Genomic DNA, 18,391 nt, shown 5'->3' with positions numbered 1-18,391 from the left:
CCACACCCCAGGCCACTGCTGCTGCTGCATGTCCTAAACTGATGGCAAATCTTTACCTGCATTTGAAATGCTTTGGGTTAACTGATGGCACATCTTTACCTGCATTTGAAATGCTGTGGGTTAACTGATGGCACATCTTTACCTGCATTTGAAATGCTGTGGGTTAACTGATGGCACATCTTTACCTGCATTTGAAATGCTTTGGGTTAAGTCAGGCCTAAGTGTACACAGCTAAGGGTTTTTTTCTCATAAGAGTGTGTCACAGGTAAATGTATTTTATAGTTTCTTAAGGGATAAAACGAAATCTAAATGTAGAATTGCTCTGGAGTTTATTAATTCTGGGCTTGGGAATATGTAAATAACACAGGATTATTTGAGTTCATTGCTCCAAGTGCCTCTTCAGCACATAATTCATTTCTAATGCTGCTTGCAGGAAACTCTTTGGTCTCTTTTGAGCTTTGCAAGCCAAGAAGGGTGTGTTGGCCCTGAAGAAGCAATGCTGCCTGGTGTGGAGAAGAGTCAGTGTAAAAGTTTATCAGCAAAACCAGAATTGGTGCCCTGTGCAGCACTTTATGTGCCAGAGATTTTGGCTCCTTCAGCCTAATGTTGGTGGCACAATTCAGAGTTGTTCATGTTTTGAGAAAATGAAGCTAATATTTGGGGCTTGTACTGCAGTATTTCTAGAGAATATTGCAGAACCATTCCTTTTAAAAGAAAACAAAAGATTGCAAGTGTCATAATATATTAAAAATAGTGTAAAGAAAAATAGAAACTTTATTATATTGGAGAATCTAGAAGTAGAAATTTTGCTGGCTAACATTTTAGCATTAACGTGTGATGTTGATCCTTCTTGAAAGAGCAAAGATTGGTTTTTAAAGCTTTTTTTAAAACTGCATTCAATGTCATCTTCAGTTTTGAGGCTTGTGTTCACAGAGAAGATGAATTTCATGACATGCTAATACTTAAAAATGAGGCTGTGTCTGGACAATAATTTTTTTGGTATGTGTGTCATTGCTGAAATCATAGTTTGACTTTGATTCTGCTTTGATTCTGAATATTCCATTTCACACATGATCTTTCTTTCTGAAGCTATTCAATGTCAAAGATAAGATCTGAAGTGTTTAATCACTGGGTATCCATTGAGAATTTGTTTGATGTGCATTGGCCTGCTCTGTTAGCTGACAAAAATTAGTGTGGCATCTGCTGTCTTTAATGAACATGTGCTAAGCGAACTGTGAGAGGCTTTCCAACCAAGTGTGAGGTTTTTTTATTAAAGTAGTTTGGTTGAGTTTTAATCTGGTTTTAAATTTACATTTTCTGCTGTATTCTGAAGTATCTGGCAAATGAGCATGAGGGGTATTGTCCTTTTCTTAGAATTACTGCTCGTTAGTGGCAAAAATGTTTTCTTGGTTACTTCTTTCAAAATCCTCTTTCTTCATTTTGCAAGTTTGTTGTGGGAGGCAAAGACAAACCAATGGATGAAGCATAAAGAGTGTTGAAGGAAGTGTATCTGCAAAACACTGCCATTGGCAAAGAAGGATTTAGCAGAAATTGGTTTTTATTCTGGCTTCTGTCAATCTTCTAAACTTATGTTTGTGCAAAACATTCAGATTGTTGAATATTTGGCTCTGAGGAAAGAATCTCCCTTAGTTCCTCATCCTCAGATTGAAGTGCTTACTGCAGCCTCCATAGAATATTGTGGCACAGCAAGAACAGAATTCTTTCTAAAAAATGTCAGTGGGTGGGTGGGGGTGGTTGTCCTGAAAACCAAAGCAAAACATTCTTAAGGCCTTCCTTGCTTGTCCTGGAAAATGCAGAAACCCCAACAAAACAACAAAAATCCCCCAAACCATCCATGCAATTCTTCAGGCGTGGTGTGAGAGCTGTGTGCCAGTGGTGTCCCATGGTGGTGGCTGCTGTCCCTGCTGGCTGGTACTGGCCTCTGGGGGGGATATATTTTAGTTTTGTCCACTGGGCAGACTTTATTTTCAAGTACAGGAGTGTTAGAGTTTTATCCTAAATGGTGAATTCGACTCTTGTTGAAATCACTTGTTAATCACTCTTCCAGTACATCCTCTGAATTTAGAGTGACCTATCATTATCCCAGTTCCATGTTTGTGATTGCAGCACCAGGGGATTTTCCTTCATCTCTTAGCTGCTTGTTTTATTGTGCTATAAAGGAATGATAAAATATGTTTTACATGAAATATAGTGTACTGATGATGGCAAATGTGAAAAAGGCAGGCATTTTTGGAGACTGATAGAAATCCTGAATCTGTTCTATTTTGAATTGATTTAGATCTCAATTGGTAGTGAATTTTAAGTAATAATCTTTATTGACATGTCTTTCACAATCACTTAACATTAATACTCTGGAGTTGTGCTTGAGGTTGACAAATGCATTCCATCTTCTAATTTTGGAATAGTGTATCACGAGTAAAAAATGTAATAAAATGTTTGAGGTGCTGTTTGCATGTTAAGCCAGTGGCCTGCAAGGGTTTCATGCTTTTTGGGGTGTCCTGGTCATTTTGATGTTAGAGTCCTTGTAAATGTGCTCAAGTGTTCTTTGTTGAAAGGAGCAAATCCAGAAAATCATACATTACTTTGCTTTTGTTTTTGCTCCCTACACAGTGCCCTGTTGTAAACTGAAATCACACATTCCTGAGTGTAAACCGATCATGTTCCCAATGGAAATTTCAGGAATACTTGTGGCTACTTTCAAAATGTGCAAATCTATTTATTTTTTTTCCCCACTTGTTTTTCTTCCCAGCTTTTGGCGCTGACCGCGTTCATCTGCATAGAGACCATCATGGAATGCTCCCCCTGCGAGGGCCTTTATTTCTTTGAGTTTGTCAGCTGCAGTGCTCTGGTGGTCACCGGGGCTCTCCTGCTTTTGTTCAGTCTCAACCTTCACACAAGAATACCCCAGATCAACTGGAATCTTACTGTAAGTTCACTTGAATCCTCACTGTCTTCAAAATAGCTGCAAATCTGGTTTAAGTTTGGTCTTTGGGCTTTGCTTTCTCCTGTTGTTTAGTGTTGTGTCTGAGTGTTCTTTATGCTGAGTAAAGTGTACATTTTACTTACATTTATTTTGAATGCTAACAGCAGAATGAGCTGTGAAATGTGGCAAGATTAAACTACACTAATAGAACTAAAATCGTGTTCTGGTAGATTGTCTTGGGAGGACAAACTTCCTGCTAATGCCAGCAGTTAGGCTTTGTGGGTGAAGTGGATAGAAATGCAGCCTGTAGTTATTTAACTTTGACACATGCTGATTTACAGCAGCATGTTGTTCTCTCTTAACCTGGGGGGGTTTTATATTAGGACAAATTTGCTACATATATTTTCTTACATAGACTAATACAATAATTGGGCAGTAGTGTATAAATTAAGTGCTTTCTGTGAAAATTGGGTGTTTTGTATTGCCTACACACCTAACTATTAAACATTGACTGGCAAAGCTTAACATGTTCTCAGATATGAGGAGTTTTAGGAAGAGAACTGCTGGTGGTGCACATTCCTTTTGTACATGTCTCTATTTTTGTGCTGTATTCTGAGTTAAACTTTCAGACTGGGTTGCATAAACACAGGTCACAAAATCAACATGTTAAGTCACTCTAGCAAAAGATCTGTCAGCTTCAAGGGCAATATTTATACCAACTTCTTTGGACAGTACAGATCCACTTGTGCCAGTGTTCTGTGTTACAACAGTAATTTTGCAATTACTGTCAGAGTCCCAGAGGTTTTTAGGCTTCTGTGTGACTTAAAAAAAAATTAAAACCATAATTTATTAATGTAGCAGTTTGCTTAGTTTCTCAGCCTAAATGACTTGGTTAAATTGAGACTGGAATGTGGAATTAGGTGATCCTTTCTACCCTGGGGCTGCATAGTTTGTTGATGAACTCCTTCTAGGAGTGCTTGATAGATAGGTCAGGTGTTGTGTGGCTGAACTGTCCAGAAATGATCCCTTTGTGGTGGCAGCAATTGTGCCTGCATAGCACCTGTCAGGAGGTATTTTGGGGAAGGGGGTGGGGTTAAAAATCCAATCAGTTGTGCTTTGGGATTGCTTTGGTTTGTTTTCTACAGGTATTTCAGTTTCTGAGTAGTGCTCACGCTCTGCAGCCCCTGCCTCAGTGGCACTGGGGCAATGAGAGCAGGTTGGGGATCAGGCAGAGGCCCCTGGAATCCCTGCAGGGCTCCCATGGCCACATCCAGAGGCAGCAGCAATCTGCCATCATCTCCCAAGCTCCTTCTGTTATGGTAGCTGGGTCCTGGAGATGAAATGCTTTCCCCTCCTTGTACCAGAGCTCTCCACAAGTGAGCAGGGAGCTGGTTGAACTGGTGAGGCCATCCTACTTCCTGGTGTTTCTTACAGATTTCAGCTGTCTGATTAGATTTGATTTTTATTGATTATTTGATTTTAACAAACAGTTGGGACTGTTTCTCTGACAGGAGTGAGAGATTACCTTCAGTATTCAGAGTGTTTGGGACCATTCTGGGATTCTACAGCTGTTTCTGCTCCTGCAAGTACAGAGTGGGAGATCAAAGCTTGCTCATAAAACACCTGTGGGACATTACTTCGGCCAAGTTAGTAAGAAATTTAAGAATGTAGGGTTCTGGCTGACTTTTTTTCCTTTTGCTTTTTTTGGCATTTTATTTTTTACAATTTAAATGTATGTTCATACATTATTTGCCTCTTTCAATATTTATTACTTCCCTGTGTTTTGATGGTTATTTTTATACTTTTGCAGCCTCTGTATATGACAGAGTTACTACAGGAGTTGCTTTCTGAACAACAGCCCTTCACATTCCCTTAGGAGGAACTCACTCCTGCTTATGTATAAATTCATCAAGATACATGCTTTTAAAAATATATATGACTTTATAATGCATCTTTCCCTTATGGAAAGTCTCAAGCATTGCTTTTAGAAGCTGTGTGAGAAGAAGAGGCTGTTGCAGTGCTTGAAGGAATTCAACTGACTTAAATTTAGGAAAAAATCTTTCTTTAAAAAGACCACTTCTTCCTAGGAACCATTGAAAACATTTGCTTTCAAATGATCCTGTGTTTTAGAAAGTACCTGGCCATCAACTGCTATTGTCCAACACAGGATTGTTTCCTTTAAAAGTTTATTAAAATTAGAATTCTTTCCAATGTGTTGTGGATATTGGCAGATGTCCCTTGTCCCTGGCTGGAATGAAATGTGGATGAGTATGGACTAGGATCTAACAGATATGCAAAGGTGCTAAATTTTTTAAAAATGTATCTTTTTAGCCATTTGGGGAAAAGATATTTGTTTTGATACTAATTAGAGACTTGCCAGTCATTTTCATATTTTCCTGAGGTAAACATGCAAGAAGCATGGAGCTGGTGAGGGCAGAAAAGAGCCTTGTCTGGGTGTGTTGGAGAGAGGCTGGTTTGCTCCAGCAAGATGAAAGAACAGCCCCTTGTCTGTGTTGTGCAGCACTATCAATAATATGCAAAAATGCAAAAGCTGGGGAACCTGTCAGTGGAAATTTCCATTTCCTTGATGCCTCAGAGCTCAAAGGGAGCCCATTCTGCAGGGAGACAGGAGTGGCCCAGGGGAATGGGGAGCACAGCAGCTCCTGCTCCACCAGGAGCTCGGGCATCTTTGCTCTCAGAGGGAGCTAATGAATTCTGCTATGGTTTTGTCTTTGCCTAAATTATCTTTTTCTTTTTTCTAAAAATCATGATTTGCATCTCATGTGATGTACAGGGAGATCTGAGGGTCTGGTATCCAAAGGGTGAGTGTGAGCTGGCAACCTGCAGGAGCAGGAAAGGTGCTGGAGTCCTGGGAAGGGACTGGGATCCTGCCCTGGGATCCGCTCCCAGGGCTGGGCCATGACTGGGATCCTGCCCTGGGATCCTGCACTGGGATCTGCTCCACAGGGCTGGGCTGGGACTGGGATCCTGCCCTGGGATCTGCTCCCAGGGCTGGGCTGGGACTGGGATCCTGCCCTGGGATCCTGCCCTGGGATCTGCTCCCAGGGCTGGGCTGGGACTGGGATCCTGCACTGGGATCCTGCCCTGGGATCTGTTCCACAGGGCTGGGCTGGGACTGGGATCCTCTCTCCTGCTCAGGGAAACACCTCAGTGGTGCCAGGGAGCTGGGAACACTGGAATTTGGCAATGTCCCTTGGATGGAAGTTTGTGTGACAAGGGACACCTGTTTATCTGAGTACCAGTGTAAATCACTGCATGATCAGCAGTGAATGAGCTGTTTGTCAGTGTGTAGGGAAAAAAATCTTCCAAGACATTTTGACCATTGATTTTTTGTTTTAAATGATTTTCTTGAAGCACTCACTGGAGTTATGGTAGTGTATTTCTGGGAGTCCAGTTCTGACTGCAGTTTTTCAGCTCAGAAGTGAGGCCCAGAACTGAGCACAGCACAAAATCAAGAGTTCCACTGGACTCAGTCCCAGGGAAGCACCAAGGAGCAAACAGGGACCCAGATGTGTGTGTTAGAACACACAGAGCAGCTGGGGAGTTCTGTGCTGCCTGAACACTGATTTCATCATCTCTGCAGAGCTGGTTGGTTTTTATTTTTGCAGCAGTGAAACCTTGTGTAGCAAAGCAGCTGACACTTGAAGGAGTTGGCAGAGAATTTCATGTGACAAAGCTGAGTGACAAAACTGTCCTGTGCCAGCCTTGCCTCTGCACAGTGTAATTACAAAGCTATAGCTCAAAGTCCTTCACAGGACAATCTTGATTTTTATCTATATTTTTAATTTATTTTTTTCCCCTTCTGTTTTGAAAAAAACATTTTGCTTTCCTTAGCTGCTGAATGAAAAATTAAGTCAGTCATCCTTGACCTTTATACTTACTGCTCTCAAGATAGCAGTACCTGTTAAGGATAAAAATGAACATTTTATGAGTTTAAAAACAATTGTAGGAATTAATTTTCTCTTGGCTCTTCATGGACTGTTCTCGTTTGGTGCATGGTGTAAATGTTACTCTGTAATAAATGCAGTCTTGAGTTTTAAATCCAAGAAACATCATGTATTTTGGTAGTTGTTGCAGATGTGGTTTATTGCTTTGTGTCAGTAACTTTCTGACATTTATATTCATGGGCTCTGCTATTGGGGAAGCAGTGCTTATGTGTATCTTGTGTTTACCTAGGTAACTCCAAATATATGAGGGACAAAAGAGATGGCAATTAATGCTCATAGGGTTAATTTGGTTCTTTCTACCTAGCACTTATTTTTGCTTGATGAACCATGTTTCCATTTTTAATTGTAGTGCAAAATACTCAAACAGTGTTTATTAACAGAACAAAATTCTGGGAGTTTGACCAGAGGTTCTTGGTTTAGAGGACTGACTGGCATGTTTGTAACCTTCAACTTGACAGCTTCATACAGAAGAAAGGGAAAATGTTCCCAAGCCTTGCAAATAATGTACTGGACGGAGGAAAAATTAAGATCATTGTAAAAAAAATTAAAATAATAATTAAAAAATATTAATAACCACACTCCCCCTCCATTTCTCTGACAAACAAACCAGCAAACCTAAACAAAACTAAAAGGAAATGTTACTTTGAGCTCTGTCTTCTATGGAAGATAAATCAGGTGTCTGATTCTGACACTGAATTCTGTCACCTTTTGTGGCAAAGTCAGGTTGTTGAAAGGTGCAGGCTTTGCTTCCAGAGAACATTAGTTTAGCCACTTTAATCCCCATCAAGAGGTAAACTTTTGGATTTCAGAAAGCAAATGACAAGAGCAAGCACGAGTTTAAATGTGGTATCTCTGTTTACAGGGGTTTCAGCTGCAATAGGGCACTGGCTGCCTTCTAAAGAGTACCTGGGCAGGTTGTGTACAGGATAGAAGGGCAGGGCAGGGCAGGAATTGTGACTGAGTGATTCCTAAAAGCTGTGTGAGGTTGTGGGGAGCTGAGGATAAAGCTGTGTGGGTGCTGCTGGAGCCTCTGAGTGTCAGAGGCAGCCCCTGGTGGTGTCCCAGCCTGAGGGGCTGAGCAGCAGCAGTGTGGGAGATCTCAGCAGGGACCTGGTGGCAGCTGCCAGATCTGTTATCAGAGCTCTCATTGGTAGCACCAGTTCAGCTTTTCCATCCTCTTTAGTCCAGGAGCTGTACCTGCCTGGCCCCTCAAAAGCCAGAGTGTGGGATGGTTACAGAATCATGGAATGGGCCTTCCTGCCTTCCCAGCACAATCAGCAGGATAAAAGCGTTGCCCTCTTGTAGCATGAAATATTTTTCTTGGCATAAGCATCTTTATCCATGAGTTACAACATCTCCTCTGCCTTGTCCTCCCCTGAGTGGGACAGAGAGCAAATCCATGGCCTTGGATACTCTCAGTTGGACTGACAGGACCACTGGAGACTGAACAGAATCACTTGCAAATAAACTAGCAAGTGACCAGGAGCCATTTGTTCACTTGAATTATTTTGGAAAGGAGAAAGGAAGCAGCAGCAGCCTGCAGTGGGTTTGATTCAGCTCAAAGATTTGATTCTGTTGTGGATGGCAGCTCTGCACAGTATTTTATGGCACAGCATACTGTCTCATGAGGTTGCTGTAATTTCAGTAGAAATTCTTCTACCTCTGTGATGTGGTTTTACTCTGTCTATAAATATAATAGCAAGAACTTCAGCTCCATCACGGACAGATTTGAAGCAGCTCATCTTTTTTCAATTAGTTTATTCTTCCTATTGTCACGATTATTCATTTTCTCTTACGTGGAAAAAACTTGCAGTATTTTAGGGAGTGTCCTCTGCTTCTTCCTGTAGTTTGTTTTCTTTTATTTCTCCTCTTACTTCACCCAAAACTATTGAGGTTTTTTTGCTTTTCTTATCTTTCTGCTCTGAGTAGTAGCTCCCATATTTTGAATTAAGGACCTCCATTGCTGTTTGCATCTGTGATGTTACCATTACATGGGTATGTGACAGTGTTACTGCTGCCATTGCTCCTAAAGCTCCAAAGTCTGCTCTGGGGGTAGAAAATCATTTTCATTTAGGCTTTTTCAAAACCCAGCCTTATTATATGTATGTGAATCAGTTGTTAATTGCATTAGAAAGGTTTGCCCTAAACAGGGGAAATGGAGTTGCAAAGATGAATAAATTGGAGCTTCAAGATAGAATCACTTCTTTAGATTTAAATTGTTGAATTCTCTGTGTAGAATTTGATATTCTTTGTAAAAATTAAACTAGAATAAAATGCCAGTGATGATGACAAGTTGCTGCTGTACTTACACCAAAGTCCATTAGAAAAGGCATCAGCAGTTTAATTTCAGCAGGATTTTACATTTTGCAGCTTGAAAGAAACCTTCAGGTGCATTTGCAGCATGGAGCTGGGTGATCAATGTGTCCTGCTGTGGGCAGGCCTGGCTCTCTTGCTTACACTGTGCTCCTTTGGGAAGGCCCCAAGGTGACAATTCTGAACCTCAGAGGTCAGCAGGTTAATGAATGAGTACACCTGACCCCAGAAATCACAGACCATCATGTGCCATCCATGTGGTTTTTAAGTATGGTACTAAGGAAGTACAAAATGTGTGTGTGTCTGTCTGAAAAAGCATAACCTGGATTATATGAAGTGAGAGGGTAGAATATTAAATACATCTTTGGCTGTTGGTTCTGATGGTTAGGTCTCCTACAATTCAAATTAGCTTCATTTTGAATATGACTTCTGCCTTAACTTGGCAGCTGTTGGTTTTGTTTTGCTGTCAGTTTTGTTGGCTTTCTGATGTTAAGCTTTTAAAACAACCAGTGTTTTTAATTGTTTGAACACTGGAGTCTTAGTGTACACAGCTCAATCTTTTTAATATTCAAAGCAGTTTAGGTTCTTTTGATTCATACTGTGAGAAATTTTCTCCTCCTTTCAATAACTTCTGAGGCTCTTCTCTGTATCCTGTCCAATTTTTCAACATTCTTTTAAAATTGTGGGTTCTGGAACAGGGTGCAGCATTCCAGTGTCCCTGGCAAAGGTAAGATTACCACCTGTCGTGTCCATAAGTCCAAAGAAGTGCAAAAGTGATTTTTGTCCCTATTTTTGGTCATGGCAGCACCTCTTTGAGATGCCTGCCTACAGTAATTACCAAGTTCTTCTGAATTATTTCTTCTGGGATTTGTCTCTGTTCTGCAGGTCCTTCCTGTAGATGCCAGATGTACTCTGGTAGTAAAATACACAACTTGCCCTTGAGTTGAATCAATTTCTGGTTTTTTAATTATCCAGGGGCTGCCCTCTCCTCAGTTTGTAGTTTCCCCATTCTTGGTGACACAGATATATTTACATAGGGACTTGGTGGAAGTGCTGTTGCAGACACAGTGAGATTTCCCCTCCAGTGGGAAGAAGCTTCCTGCAGGTGAGAGCCACAGCTCGTGTTGGCAACTGCAGGAGCACAGCTGGAGGTGCAAACTCAGAGCTGCAGAGGGGCACGCTTGGAGAAACTGTGTCAGGCCATTTGTTTTCTAATTCTGCTATTTATATCAAGTTTAAATTTCATCTCTGCAAAGAGAAAGTTATATAATTAAAACTACAATAGCTAGTTAATAGAATTTGGATTTGTTTGATGTCCTAGGTCTCAGGTAGCATCTATCTCAGTGAGCTTGAGCAGGGATAAAAAAAAAATCTCTGTACACAGGCAGGTGAAAAATTGGTAGGAATTTGTAAGACCCACAATTTGCTTTTGTTTCTTTACTATTTGATTAGAGTTTGGGTCTTACTGGGCTCGTGACATCTGGATATGAGTGTGGCCATGAGCCATGGGAACCTCTCTGGTTCCTTGGGAAAGTCCCTGTTGGAGATGAGGCTCAGGCCATGGAGATCCTCGTGCAGTCTGGACACTCAGTGTTGATAACCAGCTGCTGCTGAGTCAGTACCCTCAAAATAGATTTTTATGGGAGTAGCACAGTGCCAGAAGCTTCCATTTCTGCAGTTACCATCTGCAGCACTCTGTGCTTGTGGCTGGGACAGGAGAAGTTTTGGGGCAGGCTGGACAGCACTGTTCCCTCCAAAGCCCTTGTGCTGTGTGACTGGAGCACAGCTGGGGGACTCACACCCACAGGAGTCACTTTAGGGTTATGTCTGAAGTCCTCTGAGCCTGACTTCTCATTGCACTTCACAAGATGCACTTTGGGAAAAAAAATAAAATAATTATTTAAAAAAATGGAAAAAGTGAAGGAGCTGTAACAGGAAGTGAGCCTGCCTTGCTTGTGGGAGAAGAGAGTCAAGTAGAACAAATTGTCCTTAAATTCTACTTGTTGTGATTGCTTTTGTATGATGGGAGTTGTCATGTTCACTGGGGTTTTGTGGGGTTTTTTTGGTTTTTTTTTTTCTTTACCTCAAGCCTATAAGTAGCACAGCAACCTTGAATTGAGGGTTTTCTGTCAATCCCTTCTGTCCATGGTAGTATTCACTTCTCACAGATTTGATGTTTGTGCTGAATTGTCCTTTCTTGATCCCTCCACCCTGACCTGCCCTGTTCATTCATGATAGCTTTGTGGTTTGGGAATGGTGTTCCCAGTTTAGTGGGAGCATGCAGATAGTGCAGAGTCCATACACATCAGATGTGGAAGGTGTCCTGCTAACACACTGAGCACCTTGTCCTGAACGAATCTAGACTTGGTTTCTTCTGTTATTTACACCTTGGAGTATTTTTTCCCTCGAGTCTGATCAGTTAGTCTTGTATTGATGCAATCATTCTTGTGCAAATACCTGCCATTCAGAATTCTTCCTTGGGTTCTAGTGACATGTTCATGACCCTGTTTGAGGTGAGCATCACCATCTGAACACCAGTGACAGGAATTGCTTGGAGCAAAGCAGTTTTCCCTGAGCATGTTGCAGTGTGTATGTTCTAAAATGGCTGCTTGAAATACCAGTTTTATGCAATAAATAGGTAAAAAATCTCTGTTCTTCCCCTGCTGGCAGCTGTTACTCCCAGAAGTGGCACAGGAGATGCAGTTTTGTTCACTGCAGGCCTCAAGGAGGGGTGGGAAGGCTCCTGGCAGGTGTGTGGGCAGGGCAGGGGCTGTGCTGGGGTGTGAGGAGCACATCCAGGCTGGCTCAGCCCCGCTGGGCAGGTGCTGCAGGGTGAGCCCTGTGCTGCCAGCTCTGCCCTCTGCCAGCCCTGAGGGGATGTGCCAGGGCTGCAGGGTGCTCTGGTGCCCTGGCACTGCAGCTCCCACTCCTGCTGCTCCTGTGGGACAGCCTCTGCCTTCCTGGGACACCTGGGCGACCAGAGGAACTGGCAGAGGGTTGCTGCACTTGTTGTTCCAACCTTCTGTGTCATCACTTCTGATAAAGCAAACAATCATCATTTAGTAATGCTACTGAATTTATTTTTTAGGATCTGGTCAACACTGGACTCAGCACTTTCTTCTTTTTCATTGCCTCTGTAGTACTGGCTGCTTTAAACCATAAAACTGGAGCAGAAATTGCTGCTGTGGTAAGAATTTAAACTTGTTTCTATCTGACTCTTACCTTGTATTAAAATTAAATTTTACTCATTGATTGAACACACCTGTTGCCTTTGCCATCACAGCTTACTTCTACTTTCACAATTTGCTGTGAGATAGTTCTTATTTTAAGAATGCTAACATCCTTGGAGCTCAGTCTGAAGGCATGAGGCAAGAACAGCAGAAAAAAGACTTGCAGAGAACACTTTAGAGTTGAACTTGCCTTTCTCTTTGGTGCCTTCTCTTTGGTGCTCTATGTTGCAAGCCTATGGAAATGATAGAGCCAAAAAGTGAGAAATAGAAGCTGCTTATGCATAATTTGCTTAGTTCTTGCTCAGTACAGATGATTTTTTGTTCTTTGGAGTGAGTGTAGTAGCACTTCAGGGTTTTAAATCTGCAATGGTTGGTTCAAACAAATTACTTTTGTGTGTGAGTTGGTGACCTCTTAATATTTTCTTGTTTATTTTCTTTTTAACCTGGTTTTTAAAATCAGATGAGTTCTGCAGAAGCATAGAGGCTGATGCTCTGGACTTGTCACTTTTTGTGTGCAGTCTGAGGAATGAATGAGCTTTTGGATGAAGAGCTGGTTTCTTTACAAGGGGGTTCTTCACCCTGAGCTGCACTGCAGGATTTAATTGTCATGTTGGTAGTCAGAGAACTCTGTTTCCTGGGATCATTGATCTTAGCCACTTTTGCAGATTCTCTAGTTCATTGAGAAGAAAAAACATCATTTCCCAAATGATGATTTGTCAGTGCAGATAAGGCGGGAGGCGGAGTTGGGAGGATTTTGCTGTGCAGCTGCCGCCGCCGTTGTTTTCACCGTGCTCCGTGCTCCTTGCTCCGCAGGTGTTTGGCTTCCTGGCCACGGCGGTGTTCGCGGTGAACGCGGCGGTGGCCGTGCAGCGCTGGCGGCTGAGCCGGCGGCAGCAGAGCCGCCAGAGCAGCGATTACATGCGCGCCCGCAGCGAGTCCCGCGAGGTGGTGCAGCGGCCCGAGATCCAGCGCCTGGACGCCTGAGAGCCTCCCCGGTGCCCCTGCAAGGGAAAGCAGCGCCCAGCTCCCTCATGGAATAAGGGTTTGGCTTTATTTAAGGAGGAAGAGGTGGATCCGAGGGTGGCGAGGATGCCCAGCCCTGCACGTGTGCAGAGATGTGTTGAGCCAGAAGCTGCTGTCATGGAGGCAGAAAATGGTGATGGTGGTTCAAAAGGAAGATCCCCTCAAGGCCTCCACATAGACATGGGCATATATTATATAGCTCCCAGAATATATAATATATGTCTGCTCTGAAGTATGTCATTGCTTTGGATTACCTGCACAGAGTTCCCTTCCCTCTCTGGAGATGCCCTGTTCCTGCAGCTGCCCCGGGGACGGAGCAGCCCTGCCCGGCTGCTGAGGGAGGAGATGGAGCACCCAGACGTGCCAAGGAGCCAGGGACACTCAGCAATAACTCAGCCAGCGGGGCCTGTCCGTCCCAAACTCTGTCTGTCCGTCTGTCTGTCTGTGTGTCCTCCTCCTCCCTGAGCCCTGCAGAGCTGCCTGCCTGCTGCAGAGCCGTGCCAGAGTTCTGCTGGGCGCTGGGGAGGCACCGTGTTGGGACACATTCCAGTTTTCATTCCAAAGTGGGAAAATAAATATGTTTAGGAGATGGGGTGCAGAAAAGGGGCTTAAGGGGCACAGTGGAGAATGAAGGGGTTGTCATCCTACAGACTTACATTCCAGCCATGGCTTTCTTTTTCTTTTTTTTTCCCCCTTTTTTCTTTTTTTTTTTTTTTTTAAGGTTCAACATTTCTAGAAGTTTTTGCTAGAACTTGCTTTCCCTCTAAGCCCAGGGTAAGCAAGAACTAGCAAAAATTTATGTGCTTTTAAAGTGTTCCTAAGGTTGCAATGTTGTGATTCATGTAAGGTAAATATTTCTTTTTGGAAGGATGGTTGTTCTAAAATTAAACCTTAATTGGTAGTAGGTGAACCTGATTTTTATTTTAACTGGGTGCTTCTGCAGATTTATTCCCCTTAGGATTCTTTGAAAAATGAATTTAGCTAATTGGAAAATAATATGATTGTATTGATTTGTTTAGAAATAGTTCTACTTAGATGAAGTTTTTTTTAAAATTTTCCTTGTACTTCCAGTGAATGAATTACATTTTCTCTAGTCAGAACTCAAATTCAGCAGTAATTGGCTAGATAATGTCACAATATTATTAGGAAGATGTCTCTTGATATTTTCCTGTTCCTTTGGTGTTTTCATCTCTTCAGTGCATTATTTGGCATTTGTGTGCCTATGTGAAGACAGCGTGTGTGGGAGGAGATCTCTAGAACTGAACTCCTTTGTGGTGTGAGGAAAATGAAAATCTGTGCAATTAGTGTGATGGTTTGCCATGTGTGACTGGGTTTGTGTGTCCTGCTGGAGCTGCACTGTTCAGGGTGAGTGCAGCACCTGGAGCCTTAAGAACATTGGGCAGTGTGGTGGGTGAGGTATTTACCATGAAAACCAAGTTACACCAAACAGGAGATCAGGAGAAGTGCCTGGGCTTTTATAATACTGGAGGGGGCTGGGATAGTGAAAGTGTGAACCTGATGCTGCAATATTCAAATTGAGCAGCAGAGAATTATTTTGATGAGTGAAGAAAAGGTGACAAAGGTGATGCTTTTCCATTTTCAATGTCTTGACATCTATAGTGCATTTCACCTCAGTGGCTGAGAAGATTAAAATTCAGAGTTACTGATGAGGTTAAGGAAAATTTACATTTTCTTAGTGATTGATGGTTTACCAGTTCCTGCAGTAACATTTTATTGTGCTTTACTGGCTGCTATGCCAAAGGGAACACCAGTTTAAAAGATGGAACCAACTCTTGGTGCTGGCTTAGAGCAGACATTCCACAGAGCAATGGAATCCTCTGTGTCTCACCTGGGTGCATTTCCTGAGCAGCACATGGCAGTTCCATGGCCAGTGTGGTAAGAAATAACAATTTGTTATTGCCAGAACTGCTGTGGCAGCCCTGCTGCTTGCCAGCACTGCCCAGGACTGGCAGAGTTTGCAATGTCCATTATTAAAAGACTTTTTAAAAGTAGCACAGGCATACCCAGTCAGGAATTTTAAACTGCCATCAAAGCAGTTTGGATAAAGATTGTAAAAATCCCCAAGCAAACCCAAACCAGACAAAACAAAACAAACAGACAAAAAACCCAAAAAAACCCACAAAACCCCAAAAAAACCCCAAACCACCAAAAAACCCAAACATCCCATACCAAAATCAAGCCAAACCCACCTACTGAGATACAAAATGGAGTTCTCCAGAAGATCCATGCTGTTAGAGTGGAGCTGCCATCTGCACTCAGGGAACAGGATGGTGTCACCAGGGGGTTGTCAGGAGTTGTCTGTCACTGGCCAGGGCTGAAGGAGCATTCCCAGGTCCCTCCTGTGCTCCCTGAGCTCACTGAGGCTGGGGCAGGGCTCTGGGAGCTCCTGTGCCTCTCTAGGTTTATGAATTTGTACCTTGCAAACCCTGCACCTTTCCTGGCCTAGGAGAAGGGTCCCTGGGGTTTGTTTGGCTGTGCAGGGGGGTCCCAGCCCCTGGAGCTGCAGTGGCAGGAGCAGAGTGGGGCAGTCACAGGAGGGGTGGGATTCCTGCTGCTGGCAGTGCCAGTATTCATTACCCACACCATGCCCTGAGCCACAGCTCTCAGGGTGGAATCCAAAAGAGAACAGTAATTTTATAAACACTGTCTGATTCACTTTGTGAAACAAAAGCAAATGTAAATGTGTAATTTCCTTATTTTTGGGACCAAAGATGATTTTAGTATTGTATAGTATATACTTTCTAAAAGATCTTAAGCACTTATTGCTCTGCAGAGACATTATTTACTATTTGGATTACACAGAAGGGAAATAAAGTAGCTGTGAGAGACAATTACATTTGAAATATTAAGATCATTTGATGTATCCATGGCTCATTTCCCCTGAGTTAATTTTACACAGTGTTTTGGAGAGGTACTTCTTAAAGACTGTTACCTAAACTGCAGTCACACAAAAAAACTCTTAAGGAAGAAAAGAGGGTAGAAAGCTTATTTTTTTTTAAACTTGCTTAGAGAATTGACATTAAATTGCTTCTCTTAGCCAGTTAGTCTTGCTTGTAATTGCTAGCACACAGGGATAATTTCTTTTTGTCCTTAAGGGTGCTGTTTAGCTCCATAAAGGGACTCAAACCCCACTGTAAATAGATCTAAATGAAAGCAAACAGTTGAGGTTGGTAGGAACAGGATGCTTGAAACAGTAAGGGTTTGGATGAGTGCCCTTTGGTCAGAGAGAGCCCTCAGACCTGGTGTCTGGGTGTATTTCTGGCTGTAGACCTGACTGAATCCTGCCCCTGTGCACAGACATCCCAGTGTTTGTTACACAGTGAGCTCTGCCTGGAGCAGCAGCCTGGAGCTGTTGCTCAGTGCTGGAGGAGCCTCTTTGCCTGTCCTGCTCCCTTTGCCAGCATCAGCTGAGGTTGGGGCCACGTCCTTGAGCTGTGCAAACAGCCCCAGCAGCAGCTCCTGGAGCCACAGAGGAACTCACTCACGTGTCTGAATAAAGCCAAGTCCTTCTTCCTTTCCCCCTTTTCCTTTCATTTGGAATATTCGTGCCTCATGGATCAAATGCTTTAATATTTAGTTCTTGCTAAGCCTCTGTTGGTCTGTGCAGTGCCAGGAAGATCAGAATGTGTCCAATGTCCCTTAATTTCAGCTGTGGTGCTCTTCCCTTTTCCTTTTAGGAGCTTGGCTGGGTGTTCCTGTGTGGGACTGTGGGATGCTGGTGCTGCTGTGAGATTCCTGGTGGGACTGGGAGGGGTAGAGAGCGACCTCCCTGTGCCTTCTGAGAGACAGGCAGTGGCCCCAGAGATCTGAGAGTGCAGTGTGTGCTGCTCACTGCATTCAGAGGCACAGCATCACCAAGATCTGTGCCTTGGCAGCAGCTCCTCAGCTTTCACTTGGAGGTGTCTTTGCCATGGGATTTCAGTAAAGGAGCAGCGTGTGCTGCTCTTTCCTTGGCTTTGTCACTGTTGTGACAAGCACTTCCCAGGGTTTGTTTGTCACTCTGGTCTCATGGCATTCTGGCATTGTTTCAGCTCTCTGGATTTCATTGCTGCTTCCAGAAAGAGGAGGGAAGGGTTCCCACTCCCCTCTGGGGCAGCAGTTTATGTTTCCCCTGTGAATTATTCTGTCCATGTGCTGATTGTCCCCTCCCAGCAGGGCAGAGCCAGTGCTTCATGGGGTGCTGTGCACACAGCAGAGAGAGGATCTGCTGCCCTGGACTCTTCTGGCTCAGTTAAACACCAGCTTTTCATGGTTCCTAAATGAATTTGGTCATCTCTCCACTCTTTTGGGGATGTGCAGGCACAGCAAATGCTTACCCAATCTGTGGCTTTATTAATGCAATTCTTTCTTCCTCCCTCTTCCTTAGGCCTCTTTCTGTATCTGTTATTTTCTTGTCTCATGTCATGTTGTAATAATTTCTATTTGTTTTCTTTCACGAGGGAAAAAGCTCACCAAAAATCTAAAATAAGCAAGAATAATGGTTTTAGGGCATAATTAAAAAATTAAAACAAACTTAATAGCAGTTCAGATAGTGTATGAAGTAATATTGTCTCTCCTACTCAGCTGGGATACTGATCAGCTTTGTCCATGGAGGAGCACGAAGAACAGAACTGTCCTGGAAGCTCTGGAGCCAAAACTCTTCAGTGGCATTGAGGATAATAAAAAGGCTCAGTCTGATAAGGGATTGGAGGTGTGAGGAGGACACTTGGTAATCCAGAGCTTTCAAAGTGAGACAGGAGCAGAAGGAACCCACAGAGGCCACAGCAGTCATGGGGATCTCAGGGAGCTGGGAAGGGCTGGGATTGCCCAGGCTCAGCTTCCAGAGGGGGATCCAGGCTGGTCCCTGCTCAGTCCTGCAGGGAGGAGGGAAGCCAGGCTGGCACTTCTGAAAA

The 18,391-nt window shown here is 43.2% G+C and overlaps 1 protein-coding gene across 1 annotated transcript in view; it reads left to right on the top strand.

The window, feature by feature from the left end:
- CMTM4 (CKLF like MARVEL transmembrane domain containing 4) overlaps positions 1-15,623 on the top strand; it is a 33,364-nt gene extending 17,741 nt beyond the window's left edge. Inside the window, exons 2-4 of the mRNA XM_071440195.1 lie at positions 2,771-2,947; positions 12,314-12,412; positions 13,269-15,623. Of these exons, the coding sequence (XP_071296296.1) occupies positions 2,771-2,947; positions 12,314-12,412; positions 13,269-13,439 (447 nt within the window). The 3' untranslated portion in view covers positions 13,440-15,623. The remainder of the gene's footprint in view (positions 1-2,770; positions 2,948-12,313; positions 12,413-13,268) is intronic.
- The last annotated feature ends 2,768 nt before the right edge of the window (positions 15,624-18,391 follow it).

Source organism: Agelaius tricolor, unplaced genomic scaffold (assembly GCF_023055355.1).
Source record: "Agelaius tricolor isolate 1412-34295 unplaced genomic scaffold, bAgeTri1.0.p SCAF_15, whole genome shotgun sequence".
NCBI lineage: Eukaryota > Metazoa > Chordata > Aves > Passeriformes > Icteridae > Agelaius > Agelaius tricolor.
Note: the sequence above shows the minus strand (reverse complement) of the source record. Positions and strands in the feature narration are given on the sequence as shown.